The sequence below is a fragment of the Talpa europaea genome (genome assembly GCF_964194135.1).
Source record: "Talpa europaea genome assembly, chromosome: 7".
In the NCBI taxonomy this organism is placed as follows: domain Eukaryota; kingdom Metazoa; phylum Chordata; class Mammalia; order Eulipotyphla; family Talpidae; genus Talpa; species Talpa europaea.
Genome location: NC_140074.1, coordinates 62,584,379 through 62,601,624, shown reverse-complemented (window position 1 = coordinate 62,601,624; position 17,246 = coordinate 62,584,379). Strand labels below are relative to the sequence as shown.

At 38.3% G+C, this 17,246-nt stretch overlaps 1 protein-coding gene across 1 annotated transcript in view; it reads left to right on the top strand.

The window, feature by feature from the left end:
- Window positions 1-12,142: 12,142 nt before the first annotated feature.
- The window catches only part of SHOC1 (shortage in chiasmata 1), a gene marked incomplete at both ends in the record, with an annotated part of 74,530 nt that continues 69,426 nt past the window's right edge, over window positions 12,143-17,246 (top strand). Inside the window, 3 exons of the mRNA XM_084237338.1 lie at window positions 12,143-12,187; window positions 14,071-14,191; window positions 16,504-16,591. Of these exons, the coding sequence (XP_084093464.1) occupies window positions 12,143-12,187; window positions 14,071-14,191; window positions 16,504-16,591 (254 nt within the window). The remainder of the gene's footprint in view (window positions 12,188-14,070; window positions 14,192-16,503; window positions 16,592-17,246) is intronic.

Genomic DNA, 17,246 nt, shown 5'->3' with positions numbered 1-17,246 from the left:
TACACCAGATCAGAGTCCTGAAAGTCAAACTAAGGATTTTGGACTTGATTCCATATGGAATGAAGAGTTATATAAAATTTATAGGCTTTAGTATAGAAGTGACCTGGGTTTAAATCCTGGTTCCTCATTCCATTGCTACATAGTTTTGAGCAAGTCATTTAATCTCTTTAAGTCCCAATTACTCATCTACATGATGGAGATGCTAATACTGAGGTAAGTCAAGTTCCAACTATAGTAGCTTATAAATGAAGGGTACTTAGTATGGTGTAATTATTATGTATAGGTGTATGGTAAGGTAAAAAGTATCAGGCTTTTCTGCCCTCCCGCCATTAGGATGGAAGACGGAACCCTGTGGTCCTGAATGCATGCCTGATGGCGGGCACCTGGAGTAGGGTGTGGGCATAGGTAGATGGGATTCACCTGGTCTAAGACTGGGCTTTTAAGGGCGGCGTCACAGGGACACCAGCAGAAGCAGAGAAGCAGAAGCAGAACCATGAGAGAAGCAGAGAGAATGCGAGAGAAGGCCAGAAAGCCCAGAAAGCCCAGATAGAGTGAAGACTTACTGGGGGCTGGGAAGCCTCCCAGCACCCCTATCTGCCATGTACCTGGTAAATCCCAATAAAAGCCTGCAAAATCCACCAAGGGCTCCAGGACTCCTCCTTTACCTGGTCTGCTGGATCAGAAAACCTGCACTGTGCCTTCTTCCCCTTACTATAGGCTTTGGTTGACTATTGAAGAACTTTCATGGGAGTAGTAGAAAAATCTCTATTTTATAGCACTTTGCAGACTAGAAGCTGGGAAAATGGGTTAGAAGAAATTCATTGTAGTCCAGGAGTTCTGGGGGATACAGAAAAATTAAAGGCAAAAAGATCAAAATTGGCCTCCCTGATGGCGCAAGGGGTTAAGCACTGCACTATGAAGCAATATGCAGCCTCTACAGCACGAGTTTGATCCCCGGCCAGCTAGGGAGAGACCCATATGGCGCAGCAGACAACTCCTGTCTTGCCCGCTGCTCCCCTCAGCAGTGTATTTCAGTCAGTCTGCCTATTCTGTTCCCCATGCTGTCTCTGGTGAATCTTCTCACCCCCTGCATCTCTGGCCTATACCCCAGCTCTTGTATAAATAAATAAATCTTTTTAAAAAATCAAAATTAGTTTTACTGAATATTTTAGGATATAATATAATGAAATAATTTTTAAACATACAAGGGAGAGAATGAAGATATATATTGTAGAGGCAGGAATGGGCATGGTGCAGGTTTTCTGATCCCATGCAGACCAGGTAAAGGAGGAGTCAGAGTCCTCAGTGGTTTTTTGCAGGTCTTTTATTGGGGTTCACCAGGCATATGGCAGGCAGGGGTGCTGGCTGGGGCCTGCCAGCCAGCCAGCCCTCAGCAAGTCTTCACTCTATCTGGGCTCTGTGGCGTTGGTTCTGCTGCTTCTCGGCTTCTCTTTCGGCTTCTGCTTCTGCTTCTCTTTTGGCTTCTGCTGCCTCTACTGGCGTCCCTGTGATGCCACCCTTAAAAAGCACAGTCTTAGCGCAGGTGTACCCACTTCAGGTGCCCGCCATCAGGCATGCATTCAGGATCACAGGGTTCCCTCATCTATCCTGATGGCAGGAGGGCAGAAAAGCCTGATTTTTTACCTTACCCTACATATATATAGAGAGAGATATATATGGAGATAACTTATAAACTAATTTTGGGAGGTGAGTGGGGATGAGATAAAGAATTCAAGGGGATCAGTACTTTGCCTGATTTCTTATCTGCTTTCATCCTGTGATATAAAATGCATTTTTATAGGTAGCATAAATAATTTGGGGAATAAGGTAGGTTATAAATATTGAAAGAGAATAGTCTTAAAAAGAAAGATCAGTACTTATCTACAGAAAGTGAGTAAGAAAATCCAAATGAAGCTACATAGATATTTGAAATGAAAAAAAAGTAAAGTAACACAACTTCCCATTCAATTAGAATGTGAAGTCAGCTGCAGAGAATGAGATAGGTTTTATACAAACAGACGTATGGACAGTCTGGGAATAGTTAAGTCTTTTGTTAGTTTAGATCAGGAATTCTCAACTCTGGCACTATTGTTTTGACTTGGGCAACTGTTTTTCAGAGGAGGTGAGGAGTTTTCCTCTTCGTTTTAGGATATTTAGTAGCACACTGGCCTTCACTTGCTAGATGCCAGAACACACTTTCTCCCAGATGTGACCACTCAAAAATGTCTTCAATTATGCCCAAATGACCCTTGGGGGCAGAAGCATCTCCTGAGAACTAATTGTCTATGTGTTGTTAAAATGTGATAGGGGCCTCCCTGGTAGCACAGGGGGTTAAGCACAGCACTGTGAAGCTAGCTGCAGCCTCTGCAGCACAAGTTCGATCCCTGGCCAGCCAGAGAGCTACCCACATGGCACAGCAGACCTCTGCTTGCCCGCTGCTCCCCTCACCAGTGTATTTCAGTCAGTCTGCCTGTTCTGTTCCCCACTCTGTCTCTAGTGAATCCTCCCACCCATCCCCTCCCACACCTCTGGCCTGTACCCCAGTTCTTGTATGCATAAATAAATCTTTAAAAAATTGAAATGACAAGAATTATTTACAGTAATATTTTTCTTACCAAATTCAATCAAATACCCTATTGCCTCCATTTTTAAAATAGAAAGCATAAATGTAATCCAAGATGTCTCAAACAATATTAAGACTTCCTTTGAAGAGTTGGGGCTTCTCTGGTGGCGCAAGGGCTTAAGACACAACCTATGAAGCTATCTGAAGCCACTGCAGCATGAGTTTGAACCCAGCCAGGGAGCTACCCACATGGAATAGCAGACCTCTCCTAACTCGCCTGCTGCTCCCCTCAGCAGTGTATCTCAAGCAATCTGCCTGTTCTTTTCCCCACTCTGTCTCTGGTGAATCCTCTCACCCCCCCCCCACACACACACCTCTGACCTGTACCCCAGTTCATATATACATAAATTAATAAATCTTTTAAAAAAAGACTTCTTTTGAAGAGAAAAAGAGAACAATTTTCTCACCTTTTATGAGGATGTGGTTGGCTGTCATCAATATTTATGACATTTGTTATAACATTATTTGATTTTGAAAGTTTAGCATTCAGAAAATTATTTTGTAGGTTAATTCATTTATATTAGGTATATGGTGGTGCTGTTCTGAGTTCTGGGCTTTAAACAGTTGGATTTCCATTGATGTGGTTAATCTAGTGAAATATCTAAAGAGATCTAATCAATTATTATTCTGCATCTCTACAACTTACTTATGAAAATAATTTTCCTTTTTATACTTAAGACATTAATTTTCCTACCATATTGATACAGAATTATTTGCTTTCCCAACTAACATAGGTCCTTGCGCGTAATACGTGCTTTAAAACAATTGATGGAGGGCCTCCCAGGTGGCGCAGCGGTTGAGCGCTGGGTTGTGAAGCTGCCCGCGGCCTCTGTGGCGCCGGTTCGATCCCCGGCTGCTCCCCGGCCACCGGAGGAGGGTACCACATGGCGCGCAGACCTCTCCTGCCGCCCGCTGCTCCCCTCAGCAGTGTACTTCGGTCCTTCTGCCTGCTCTGCTCCCCGCTCTGGCTCTGGTGAATCTCTCACCCTCCTGCGCTTCTGACTGTACCCAGTGCTTGTATAAATAAAATAAATAAATAAATAAATCTTAAAAAAAAAAAATGGCTACTTTTCAGTTGTGTGAGTTGGTTTCATATGAAGAACCTATACTGGGACCTCCCTGGTGGCCTAGGGGTTAAATCTCAGCGCTATCACTACTAAGGCCTGAGTTCCATCCCAGCCAGGGAGCTAACCCACATGGCGCGCAGACCTCTCCTGCCGCCCACTGCTCCCCTCAGCAGTGTACTTGGGTCCTTCTGCCTGCTCTGCTCCCTACTCTGGCTCTGGTGAATTCTCTCACCCTCCCGCTTCTGACTGTACCCAGTGCATGTATAAACAAAACAAACAAATAAATAAATAAAAACATGCCTCTATTAAAAAAAAATAAAACAATTGATGGATAAATCAGTGAGTGAACAACTACAGCTCACTGGGTGAAGTCAAAAGATTCATGTTCTAGTCCTTTCTATATAATTTTGAGAAAATTGCTTAACCTTTCTGCACCATACACTGTGAGAAGCGTTAGAGCAAATACCACACAGGGAAGTGTTTAAATGTAGAGTTAGTCCTTCTTTTTTTCTCAAGGAAGTGGAGAATTAAGTATAACGATATACTCCACCCTCGCACAAATAACAGTTTCATCCTAGCCTGAAGCCTTGCTTATATGAATTTTTCCTATGCGCAAAAGATCCAATAAATAAGTGAGATAGGAGATGGCTCACACCCAGAAAAATGTTGGCTATGTGGAACAGCAAAAGGTAATAGTGTTTAGAGACAAATGTTGCAAAAATAGTCTACAATATTTGGTTTATCTGAAAAAAAGATAGACTATATGAACATGAAGCATTAGATTTTTATACTTGTGAAGACTTCTTCGTATGCTAATGGTACCCCCTCTTTTAGCATTATTAAGCTTAATTAGAATAAATTATTAGTTTAATTAGATTAAATGTGGTGTGCTAAAATGTTTTTTCTCGACCTACTCATGTAAAATAGTTCCTTACTAATCAAAAGATAATACATGAGACTACACCCATAAATCAGCAACCACAAAACAAGCTTCTTATGCAACCCATTTGTGCAATGTTCTTTTCATTCCAAATATCCAGATTTTCTGCATGATCTGGTTTAAGCTAATCTGTACTTCTGTCTCAAGCTGCTTATCTGCCACATTCATGCTCTGTTCACCTTGGCTGGGTGTGTGTGTGTGTGTATTCGCGGGTGTGTGTGCGCGCGTGTGTGTATTCACATACATTAATGCTCCTGCAAAAACATTGAAAATCTACATTTAATAGGAAATTCCAAAAAACTTGCAGGAAAAAAGTGCCAGATTTTAAGAAGTGAATTACATGAAATATTCATTTTTAAAACTTACTCTGGATAAGGTATTGTGTTAGTTACTAGAGAACCTAAAGACAATCAAGACAAGGTTCATCATCCATGATTTTATGAAGGTTATAGTATAGTGTGGGAGGCAGACCTGGAACAAAACAATTACAGTGCACACCATGAAAACTGCCCAGAGTGGGATACTGAGAAAAGCTGTGTGCCAAAAAAGTAACAACTAATTCTCACTAAGAGTATCAATGGGTGGTGTAAACTTTTGGACTAAATCTTACTGTATAATTAGGGTTTCACCATGTGATCACAATGCAAAACAAAACAGCAGGAACAAAGACTTAAAGTGGGAGGTTCTGAGAGATGTTCAGAGAATGGCCAATGGTTCCAGGTTCCTAAGTACATGGGGTTGAGTAAGTAGCCATTCCAGGCTGAGATTTTTCTATTTTATCCTTCATGAGATAGAACGATAAAAGAGTTTGAACAGGGAAGTGATAGTTGTTTTAGAAATACCATCCAGGCAGCAGTGTGCAGCACTCTCTGAAGAGATGAAATAATAACAGCAACTTCAGATAAGTATTTATTAGCTTCTCATAGGCTGTTTTCTTAATTTTTGCATCTTCAGAGCCTATATGGTGCTTCTCACAGTGTATGTTCTCAATAAGCATTATTATCATGGCCTCAATAGCATAGCAATTGAATACAAAAGTGAAACTTAATATCATTAGAGGGTATGTCCACAAACATGTGGAACTGATCTGGATAGTTGAGGGGGTTTCCCCCTTTCCTTAATGATACCACAGGTTAGTTTATATTCAAATGTGTCTAGGCTTTTATATTCCACATAGATTCAGAATAATACATATATTCATATTAATGATGATGCAAATAATGATGAATTAGACCCATAGGGAAACAATAGTTCTAAGAATCTCTTCATATGCAAAATTTTAGAAATGATGTAAAAACATCTACTGAGAAAAAACATAGATGACTTAGATATGATAAAAGTCACTATAGATATACAAAGAAAACTTATTTGAGACATTGCCAAAGATAAATAGGGAGGTATTTGTAAACTTTTTGTAAGGCCAAGAGCAAATATTCCTTTTAAGGAATGTATGGCCTTGTTAAAACATGGATTCTGAACTAGTCTGCCTGGGTTTACAATTCTGTCTCATACTTTCTAGCTTTCTAATCTTGGGCAAGGTACTTAAATTCTCACTGTACCAATTTTCTTATCTGTAAACTGGGGTTTATAATATAGTATACAGTTTATATGTAGTTGCAGATGTGTTCATATTGGCACAGAGTAAGTGCTCAATAAAAATTACTTCAGCATTACCATTTTTTTTTTCTAGAGGCATGTTTTTATTTATTTGTTTATTTGTTTGTTTTTGTTTATACATGCACTGGGTACAGTCAGAAGCGCGGGAGGGTGAGAGAATTCACCAGAGCCAGAGTGGGGAGCAGAGCAGGCAGAAGGACCGAACGAAGTACACTGCTGAGGGGAGCAGCGTGTGGCAGGAGAGGTCTGCGCGCCATGCGGGACCCTCCTCCGGTGGCCGGGGAGCAGCCGGGGATCGAACCGGCACCGCAGAGACCGCGGGCAGCTTCGCAACCCAGCGCTCAACCACTGCGCCACCGGGGAGGCCCAGCATTACCATTCTTAATGTGGTAGAGACTGCTATAAATTCCCAAAATCTATTCTCTATTTTAATAACAAAATCTCCAAGTTATAAATATGCATATGAACGTCCAGGATTAACAGTGAATCTTTTGGCCTGTACTGCAAGCTAAGAGTGACCAGGGCCTGATGATAAGATATAAACAGAAAATTTACATAGCAGCTTATGGGAAACTTCCTTAACAAACAACTGAATATGTACTAGATATGCAAATTTCAACAGTATAAAATTAGTAATGACTGGTGAGGATACCTAGCAACAGGAACTCTCAAACATTGATAATAAGAGTGTAAATTTGTACAATCACTTGGGAAAGCCATTTGGCATTACTAAATAAAGATATGCATATTCAATAATCCAGAAATTCATTCCTAAATTAATATTCTAAAGAAGCACATGTATAAGGATATAGATAGAAAAATTATTTGTAATTGTCAAAATTTATAATAATAAACTATAATAAAGGCCCACCAACAGCAGAATGGATCAATAAATTGGAGTTATTTCCACCATGGAGTACTATTTAGCAATGAAATTAATATACATATTTATATAATTAATATAAATATATACATATAACCACAATTCATTGACTAGAAAAAGCCAGAAGGAAAATAACACAAACTATAAGATTCAAAAATAGGCAAAATTATATGATTTAGAAGTGAATACGTGGGTGAAACTTTAAAAAGAAACAAGGCAATGATTACCATAAAGTCAGGATTATAATAATCTCTAAATCTAGGAAGAAACTTTCTCTAGGGAGAGTTGTGATAAGAAAAGGAGACAGTTTTTGATATTCTCTGTATTCTTTTGTCACTTGAGTGGAAGTTCCATGAATGTTTCTTTAAAAAATTTTTTTTTTTATCAAAATGGATAGAAGACTTGGATGTAAGACCTGAAACCATAAAATACCTAGAAGAAAAAAATAGGCAAGACACTCCATGACATAAACTTTAGAAATATCTTTGCAGATTCATTCGTAAGAGCAAGAAAAACAAAGGACTAACTACATCAAACTAAAAAGCTTCTGTACAGCAAAAGAGACATTAACCAAAATGAAGAGACAACTGAATGGGAGAAAATATTTGCACCCCATATATCTGACAAGGATTGATACTGAAGATCTACAAAAAGCTTATACAACTCAACAAAAAGAAAACAACCCATTCAAAAGTTGGGCAGAAGAGCTAAATAGGTAATTCTCCAAAGGAGACATACAGATGGCTAACAGGTACGCGAAAAAATGTTCATCATCACATATCAGGGAAATGCAAATCAAAACCACAAGGAGCTATAATCTCACACCTGCAAGAATGGCACTATCTAAAAACAAAACAAGCAAACAAACAAACCCAGAAACAAGTCCTGGCAAGGGTATGGGAAGAAAGGAACCCTTTTACACTGTTGGTGGGAATGTAGATGGGTCCAGACCCTATGGAAAGAAGTGGGGAGGTTCCTCAAAATTGATCTGCCATAACTATTTACAATAGCGAAGCTACGGAAACAACCCAAATGGCCAAAATAGATGACTGGATCAAGAAGATGTGGTACATATACACCATGGAATATTACTCAGCAATTAAAAAAGATAAACACATGCAGTTTGCAGCAACATGGATGGAGCTAGAAGGGATCATGCTCAGCGAAATAAGTGAGAAAGAAAAAGAAAAATACCGGATGGTCTCACTCATAGCAGGAATTTAGAAAACCTAAATAAGGGACCAGGAAAAAGACTAATACAAAGTGAAAATCAAAATCAACAAGCAACTATAAACCAGAGACACACTATGGGGGGTGGGAAGGGAAGAGGAAGGATTAGGGTCAAAATAAGGGGGGGGGTGCAATTGTATGGGGAATATAACCAAAATGAAAATGCATACATTGTGCAAAAATGAAAAATGATGTAAGAATTATATAAAATAAAATATTTTAAAAAATTGATCTGCCATATGAAAAAGCAATTCCTCTTTTAAGTGTCTACCCAAATAACACAAAAAACATTAATTTGAAAGGAAACTTGCTCCATATTTATAGCAGCACTATTCACAATAGCAGTGATATAAAAACAACTGAAATGCTCCAGAACAGATAAGTGGATCAAGAAGATGTAGTATATATACATAATGGAATACTACTAAGCAATCAAAAAGATTAAACTCATGCCATTAGTGGCAACACAGAAGGAACAGAAAACGATTATCCTAAGTGAAATAAGCCATTTACTTAAATGGTTTCACTTTCATGTTGAATATAGAGAAACCAAACAAATGATCAGACAAAGACAAACTTTAAACTGACACTTGAAAGTTGAGGTACCTGGGAGAAGAGGAGTGGGTAGTTTCGTGGCAGGAGTACTACAGTGATCTTACCTGGTGAAGAAATCCTATATTGCAAAAAAATTAACAAGGATATAAAATAATGGTACTTCATTAAAAAATAATTTTTTAACTATTCATTGTCTTATGCACTTTCTGTCCGAAGATTATGTTTCACAATTTTAATTACAGATAAAGAAACATCTCATGCCCTTCATCTCTCCTCTTTTTTATTACTTCCTCCACCCTACTGCTACCTGGGGCCATGAGAAGAAGAATCACAACATAGAAAATACCCGAATAATTAGCTGGAAGGTAAATAACTATTATATCAGTCCAGAACCCTTTATCTTTGTACTTCTTTAAATGGAATATAAATATTATATTATTTTGGGATTTTCTGTTCTTTATATAGCCAAGCCTGTTAATAACTAATGTATCTATAAATAAGATTTCTAAAAAGACAACCTACCTAATAGAAAAATTGCTTAATCTCCTACACACAAACGCACACACACACAATTAAGCAATTAATTCACAAAAGAAACCCAAAAGGCTCATAAACATTTAAAATGTGTTTAAACTCAGCAGTAATCCAAAAAATGCAAATTAAAACGAAATAGTATTTTATAAAAAAAATTTATTTATGCATATAAAGAACTGGGTGTGTGGGTGAGGATTCTGAGGGTGAATCCAGAGACAGAGTGGGGAGCAGAACAGGCAGATCTACTGAAATACACTGCTGAGGGGAGCAACATTGAGACAGGAGAGGTCTGCTGTGCCATGTGGGTTAGCTCCCAGGCCAGGATTGAACTGTGCTGCAGTGGCTTGCAGTAACTTCATAGTGCTGAGACTTAACCCCTTGTGCCACCAGGGAGGCCCTAAATTATTTATTTTTACATAATCGACCAATCTACTCTGTACATGCATGTCTGTATAAATTAGTATAAACATGTAGGAAGGTATGAAAAGATACATACCACTTTGTTAATATTAGCTCCTTTGGGAGTCCAGGAAATAATGGAGATTATTTTCTCTGTGTTCCTCTTTGGATGGTTTTAGTGGTTATAGTAAGTACAAATCTATATTACTTTTGTAATTTTTACAAAATTACTAAATGTAAAATTGGTTTTAATAAAAGGTATATACATCCATTCAAGAATACAGGATAATTACTATACCTCAAAGCCAGATGAACATCTTTATAATCAATCATTGTCAAACATTAAATCTGTATCACTGATGCAAACCGCACAAACCTGTACAAAATAGAATGAAGTAGGTAACCTAAGAAAATAATGTGAGTTATCCACTGACATTTCATCATATGTATTTTGATAGTAATTAACTTGAAAGACAGCTGGGTGTTGGTAAAATAAATAAATGCATGTTACTTCTTGCAATCTTCTGGGAAGGAACTTAGAGTCAAGCTATATCCTGGAAGGAAGATGGGAGTTAAACACAAAGGAAGGGACAATTCTCGTTCCTTATCAGGAGAGCCCAGAGATTCCTAAATGAGCATGTGTGTGAGGCGGTAGCTACCATCAAGATACACAACCTGTAAATCCCAATCCTAATTATCTTCCCGTCCCTCTTCACATGCTCTCCAGCCATCTGGGCACGGCCAACACCCAGCCAGACACTGGAGCTATGTTTGCCTTCTCCCATTGCTTCCCTCTTTCCCGAAATCTGGTTAGTTGCTAAATTCTCTCAGGATCCCTTGCTTAGGCTTTGTCCCGGGCCTCCCTTTGGCCCAGTCATTTGTGGCCAGGATTAGTTAATAACACTGGAGCTGCCCTACCAAAGAGGCTCAAGCTCCTTCACCTGGTCTCGCGACCTCCCCACTTCCGCCCACCCTCAGCCCAGGGCAGGCAGGTTTCCCTCACGCGGAAGAACCTCAGAGGTCAGATCACCAGGCCCCGCCCATCGCCTCACAGGCGCAGGCTTAGACTGAGCGGGACTCAAAAGGGGCGGGACAGGGGAGGGGCCTGGCCTGGCTGGCTAATGGGAGCGCTGAACTCAAGGTCAGAGGTCACATGTTCTCGGTGGGCGGGATTTAGCCCTGTGAAGACCGGTAGGAGACGATTTTAATGCGGGTAAAATCTCTGAGAGGCCGAGGAGAAGAGGCAGCCAAGGCGTCCTTGAGCTGAAGGGACGGAAATACCGGGATGGACTAGAGTGGCAGCTGTAAAACCTCTGAAAACAGATTCGTGAGACCCCACTGATGTGGTCCTGAGGGGACAAAACCTCTCAAGCGGCTCCAGTTAGCCTGTTTAGGTGCCTGTTTAGGTGAGAATGGAGGGTGTAAGGTCACAGAAAGGTCAATGAGATTTCAGCCCACTAGCTACAAATTGTTTAGTGCAAGTTCGTGGAAGAATATATAAAATCCCCTCCTCAGTGACTTTACGTTGTTAAAGTAAGGTTTTTATGTCAGGGAGTGTTAAAGAGGGAAAATTAGATGCATTAGGGTGGTGGGAGGAGGTAGAAAACCAACCTGAGGATTCACACTCCCTTGTGTATGGCCTTTAATAATCTTAGGCTAATATTCCGAAATATATATGTGCAATTTTTATTTGTCAGTTATACCTCAGTTAAGCTGGTGGGAAGGGAGCATCTTGGAAAAGTTTACTTCTTTGGTCTCGCTCATAAAAGCCTGACCAAATTATCAATATTTTTCCGTTTTGGCTCCATACATATAGCAAGGAAGTAGCACAGGAAAAACAAAATCTTTACAAAGAGGTAAGGAAAAATATTTCAGGAATTGCTGCAATTCAGAAATTGGCTGTTTTAAAATACCTAATTTCCAACCATGGTTTTGCTTTGTTTCCCACCTTATATTTGATCTTAGAAATAAAGCCAATTTATCTCTCATCCTAACCATCCATCACTATAAGATGGATTCAGATATCTGTTAAGCAATGAAATCAAGTTGACAGATGAAAAAAAATCTAAGAATATATATATTTAATGTACCATACCACAGATACTTTTATATCAACATTATTTTCATTACAGTTAAGTCATGGTATAAGTATTATTTATCATTAATTTTTATCATGAACTATAATTTCATAATTGAGTGGTTTTCTGCTCCTAGCTTTGCTATTTACCAACATTTAATTTTAATTTTTATATTCCCAGATGTTGAAATTTGTTCTGCTCTCAAAGAAATAAGATATGTTTTCAGCGTTCAAATATTGTGCAATAGACTACTTATATGAGGTAGGTGTTAATTTATCACCTTCCATTTACTAACAGTTATGATAAAAAAAGTGTTGTCTACATTTACTCTGTCATAATTTTGCAGTGGTTCTTAGATTAATCTTTAGCCTAATTATGTTGAGATTCATTTAATTCCACTTTTAATATACCTCAAAAACTAAAACACCTTTGGAAGAAAATAATTGACAATTTGAATTTGAAGCTGTCAGGAGAAAAAAAATGGAAGCTCTTTGCAAATTAGAGCTACTTTTATTAATAATCTTGAGGGCCTCCCTGGTGGCGCAAGGGGTTAAGCACCACACTATGAAGCAATTCGCATCCTCTGCAGCATGAGTTCGATCCCCGGGCAGGGAGCAACCCACAATGGTGCAGCAGACCTCTCCTGACTCGCTCCCTGTTCTCCTTCAGCATTGTAATTCAGTCAATCTGCCTGTTCTCACCCCCCGCATCTCTGGCCTGTACCCCAGCTCTTGTATGCATAAATAAAATCTTTATTTTTTTATTTTTTTAGATTTATTTATTTATACAAGAACTGGGGTACAGGCCAGATTCGCAGGAGGGTAAGAGGATTTACCAGAGACAGAGCAGGAAACAGAACAGGCAGAATGACAAAATACACTGCTGAGGGGAGCTGCGGGCGAGATAGGAGAGATCTGCCGCGCCATGTGGGATTCTCGCTGGCCGGCCGGAATCAAACCTGTGCTGCAGAGGCTGTGGACAGCTTCACAGTGCTGCAGCACTCAACCGCCTGCACCACCAGGGAGGCCCATAAATAAAATCTTTAAATAAAAAAAAAAATCTTGAATTTATCCTTCTTGAAAGGAATGAGGCAAGAAGCAACCCCAGTTATTTTTGTGATAAAATAACAGTAACTGTATATTGACTGTTTGCTAAGGACTAGATTCTTTGCTCTTTTAATGATTATGTGCTCCATAATTACTCCCCAAGATAGATACTCTTTTTTTGTTTGTTTATTTATTTATATATTTATACAAGCACTGGGTACAGTCAGAAGCGAGGGAGGGTGAGAGAATTCACCAGAGCCAGAGTGGGGAGCAGAGCAGACAGAAGGACCGAAGTACACTGCTGAGGGGAGCAGCGGCGCCATCTGGGACCCTCCTCCAGTGGCCGGGGAGCAGCTGGGGATGGAACTGGCTGAGGCTGCTGGCAGCTTTGCAACCCAGCGCTCAACAGCTGCGCCACCGGGGAGGCCCAAGATAGATACTCTTAATACAGGTTTTACAACTTTACAGGTTGAAAAAAGAAAAAAAAACTTCTGAAGAAGTTAAATACCTTGTATAAAGCTGAGAATCAAGCCAGACACATTGTTAACATAGAGTAGATGTTATACAATGGCTTATTATTCCTATAATCTTAATTGACAAGTTAAATTTTGGTTTTCTTTATAACCTTGACCCCATGTACTAGGGAAAATAATTATTCCAATGTAACTAAAACTGTGTTACATTTTGCAGGAAATAAGGAAGACATATAGGCAACTCCAGATTTTATTGTTCCCTGTAACTGAGGGAACAAATGATATATGTCATTACAGCATATACATAGAAAGGGATAAGAGTCGTTGTTACACAAAAATATTTATGAATATATTGACCACTCACAAAATTAGACATCCTCGAACTTTTATCTTTGCCCACAATACCTTAGTTTCTTCTTCTGTACCCACACCCCATGATACAATACAAATATTGTATTCTAATGAATGGCAAATTTTACAAAAGAACAAGGATTTGTAAAATTCATCAGAACAGTATTGAATGAAAATAATATAGATTTAAAAGAATATAAAAGTTAAATATTCTGAATATTGAGAGATATTAAATTTGATAAATACATTAAAATATTTTATATTTCTTACACAGAATGCAGTTAAAAAGAAGCTTTGTGTAGATGCTTTTTTACTTCGAATCCCTTCATGTTTATATCAAGATGAAAATTACACAGGCATTATTGATAATAAATATAGGAGGCCATGGACAAGAGGTATATTCTCTATTTCTCAAGAATTTGTTCTAAAATTATTTTAGAAATTATTAAGAAAATGCAGTGCTTTTCTCATTAAATCAAAACACATTGCGCTTATTCATACCAGAATTCATATCAGAATATTATAAGTTAATATTTTTATGACAATTTAGGTAACAAAGTAAGGAATTGAAAAGCCTATACTCGATATGAACAGAACAAGTAAAAGATAAGAAGATGATGTAGTCTTAAAACATTCTAATTATAAATGTACTGTAATAGGATCTTGCTCAATTGTATGAGGGTTAAGTTTTAATGATCCACAAAATCATTTTGAAATATATATGGAGGAGACCTGGTGGTCTATGGTAAAGAACTATGGGTACATTTAAGGAGATGTGAATCTATTTCCCTATACAAGGATGTTTCAAAAATAAAACTGAACAAAACAAACCCAAAAATCATATACAGTGATGAAAACTAATGTTATCTAAATAAAAAACAGAAAAGAAAGATGCAGTCTGCATGGAGGAGTTAAGTCAGTTGGCAACATTTGTCTAGCCAGTCACTGTTACAGGTGGTAAGGATAATGTTACTAGTAAGACAAAGAAATACTCTGTGCTCAGTGAATTTTTAGACTGGTAAGGAGGATGCAGTAGTAAAGCTATTAAGTATATAAAGTAATAGTTGGTATTGATAAATGTCTAGAGAAATGTATTGATAAATGCCATAGGAAATTTCAGGAGTAGGGGTTAGAAAAGTGTTTAGAAAAAACTCTGTGAAGAGGTGGCCATTTGATATGAGAGCTGAATGAGGAGAAGACAATAATCACAAAGAGATGAGTAGGAGAAGCATTTCAAGCATGGGCAAAGTACCTAACTCAGACATAAACATATGTAAGTACCAGATTTTAGACCATTGTGACCAGTTAATAAGAAGGGGAGATCTGAGAAGTAGGCAGTTTCTGAATAATATAAAACTTTGCAGGCCATAGTATGGAGTTTGTTTATTAGTTTTCTTTTGTTGTCAGCTGTGGAAAGTCATTGAGCATTTTTAAACATAATTTATGTTTTTAAAAGATTGACCTGAGGGAATATGATGATAATTGTAAAAATGGAAGATCTCACTGAGGTTGGAAATAACACAAAGAATAGCTATCATCTAACTGCTTGTCTAAAAGTACAGAAGGAAAAAAAAAAACAGGTTTATCATTTCTTCCTATTTTCCTTTACTTTTTTGAAATAATAGCAGGAACAGCCAAATTTTATTGGGCATTTACTGTCTGCCAGACACTGTTCAGAGCAATATATGTGTTCCATTACATTTATTTAATCCATATAACAGCTCTGTGAAAAGACTGTTACTCCTAACATGTAGATATGGGAATTGAGATACAAAGAGATTAAGAGATTTGGCCAAGATTATACTGTTATTAAGTACCAATACAAGTATTAAAATCTAGGCAGGGTGATTCTAGAACCTGAACTCTTTTTCTTTTTTAATTAAAGTATCATTGTTTTACAACTTTGTTAGTGTTTTAGAAGGATAGGATCTCCCCCCTCTGGTGTAGTCGCCATAATGCAGCCACCACTGAAGTACCCACAGCCCCCCACCATAGTTCACTGTGCTCTCTCCCCACCCTATTCTCACCCCTAGCTCTCCTCCTCCCCCAGAACCTGTACTCTTAGCCTCTAAACCTACATATTTTTTCATTGAGGCACAGGATTAGGAATTAAATGATTTGTTCAAAGTAGCAAAATGATTAAAAAGTAATATTGGTTATTATAATCCGTGACTTCTTACTCAGTGACTTCTTTGGACACTAATAGATCATGTGGTCCCTCTCCTTAAGGAACCTAGAGTCTAGTTTGGGACACAAGCTATAGATGCATAACATTTTACAGTACGACTATGCATAGTTTTCAAATGACTCTGACATTAACCAGAGTTAAGTGCTACTGATGAGTTTATGGTGCTTCAGCAGGAATATATCAGAGTGAGGTGAACTGGTTATAAAGGCTTTTTGAGAAACAATATGAGCTGCTGGACAGGACCATCTGAAATGGTAGTGCTATGTAAGCAAAAGAGAGACTAAAAATAAAGATGGTGTGTTCAGATGGTTTTGTTTTGACTGTGGTTGAAGTTTTTTTCTTTTGGGGGGGGGAGGGCTTGTAATGACAAGAATGATTACTCAATCTGGTATCACTTTGGAAAAAACTACATTTGCAAACAAATAAAGATAATGCCATAATGAAAAACATGCATGTTTGGCATCCTTATATTAATTGTTAAAAGAAAACTCTAGATACTAATAGTTTTCTTCTTTCTAGTCTCAGCTGTTTCAGTTTGGGGCATGACTGATAGCTCAGTCTTGGATCAATGGAAAGCAAGTCTCTTTCTGGAGGATTTTCTTGAGAAGTATGTATCTTTAACCTCACATTTCTCCTTTACATCTAGAAGATAAACAGTAAATACTCTAGACAGAAAAATCCCCTTTCTTTATTTTGTTCCATCAAATTTTTATTTATTTGCCATTCATTTACATCAATATCTAAGTTTGGTATATAGTTTCACATGGCAACATCTACAGATGTTTCCCTTGACCTCCACCAAAGCTCCAGTGCCAAGATGCTCTCACCTTACGCCTCAGTACCCTCCTCCCTCCCTGCCTTCCATATGGGAACCACCACCATTTTCAAGGAGTCTGAGAGTTAATTTTGTTGTTTGTTTTCTTCAGTTACTTATATTCTATAACTGAGAGAAGTCATATGGTCATTGTCTTTTGCTTTTTCACTTATTTCACTTAACTAGTCACTTCAAGATCCATCCATATTGTCCCAAAAGGCACTGTTTTATCTTTTTATTTATTTTTTTAATTAAAAAAAATTTTTTTAGATTTTTTTAAATTTTAACATTTATCATTTTTTACATTTGTAGACAATATTTGCTTCCCCCCAACCCCTCAGATTGAGTCCTCATAGAATCTCCTTCCCCAAGGCACCCATGTACCATCACCACAGTCCCCTTTGCTCCTCCCTCCCTCCCTCTCACCCCTCTCCCTCCTCCTCCCCTG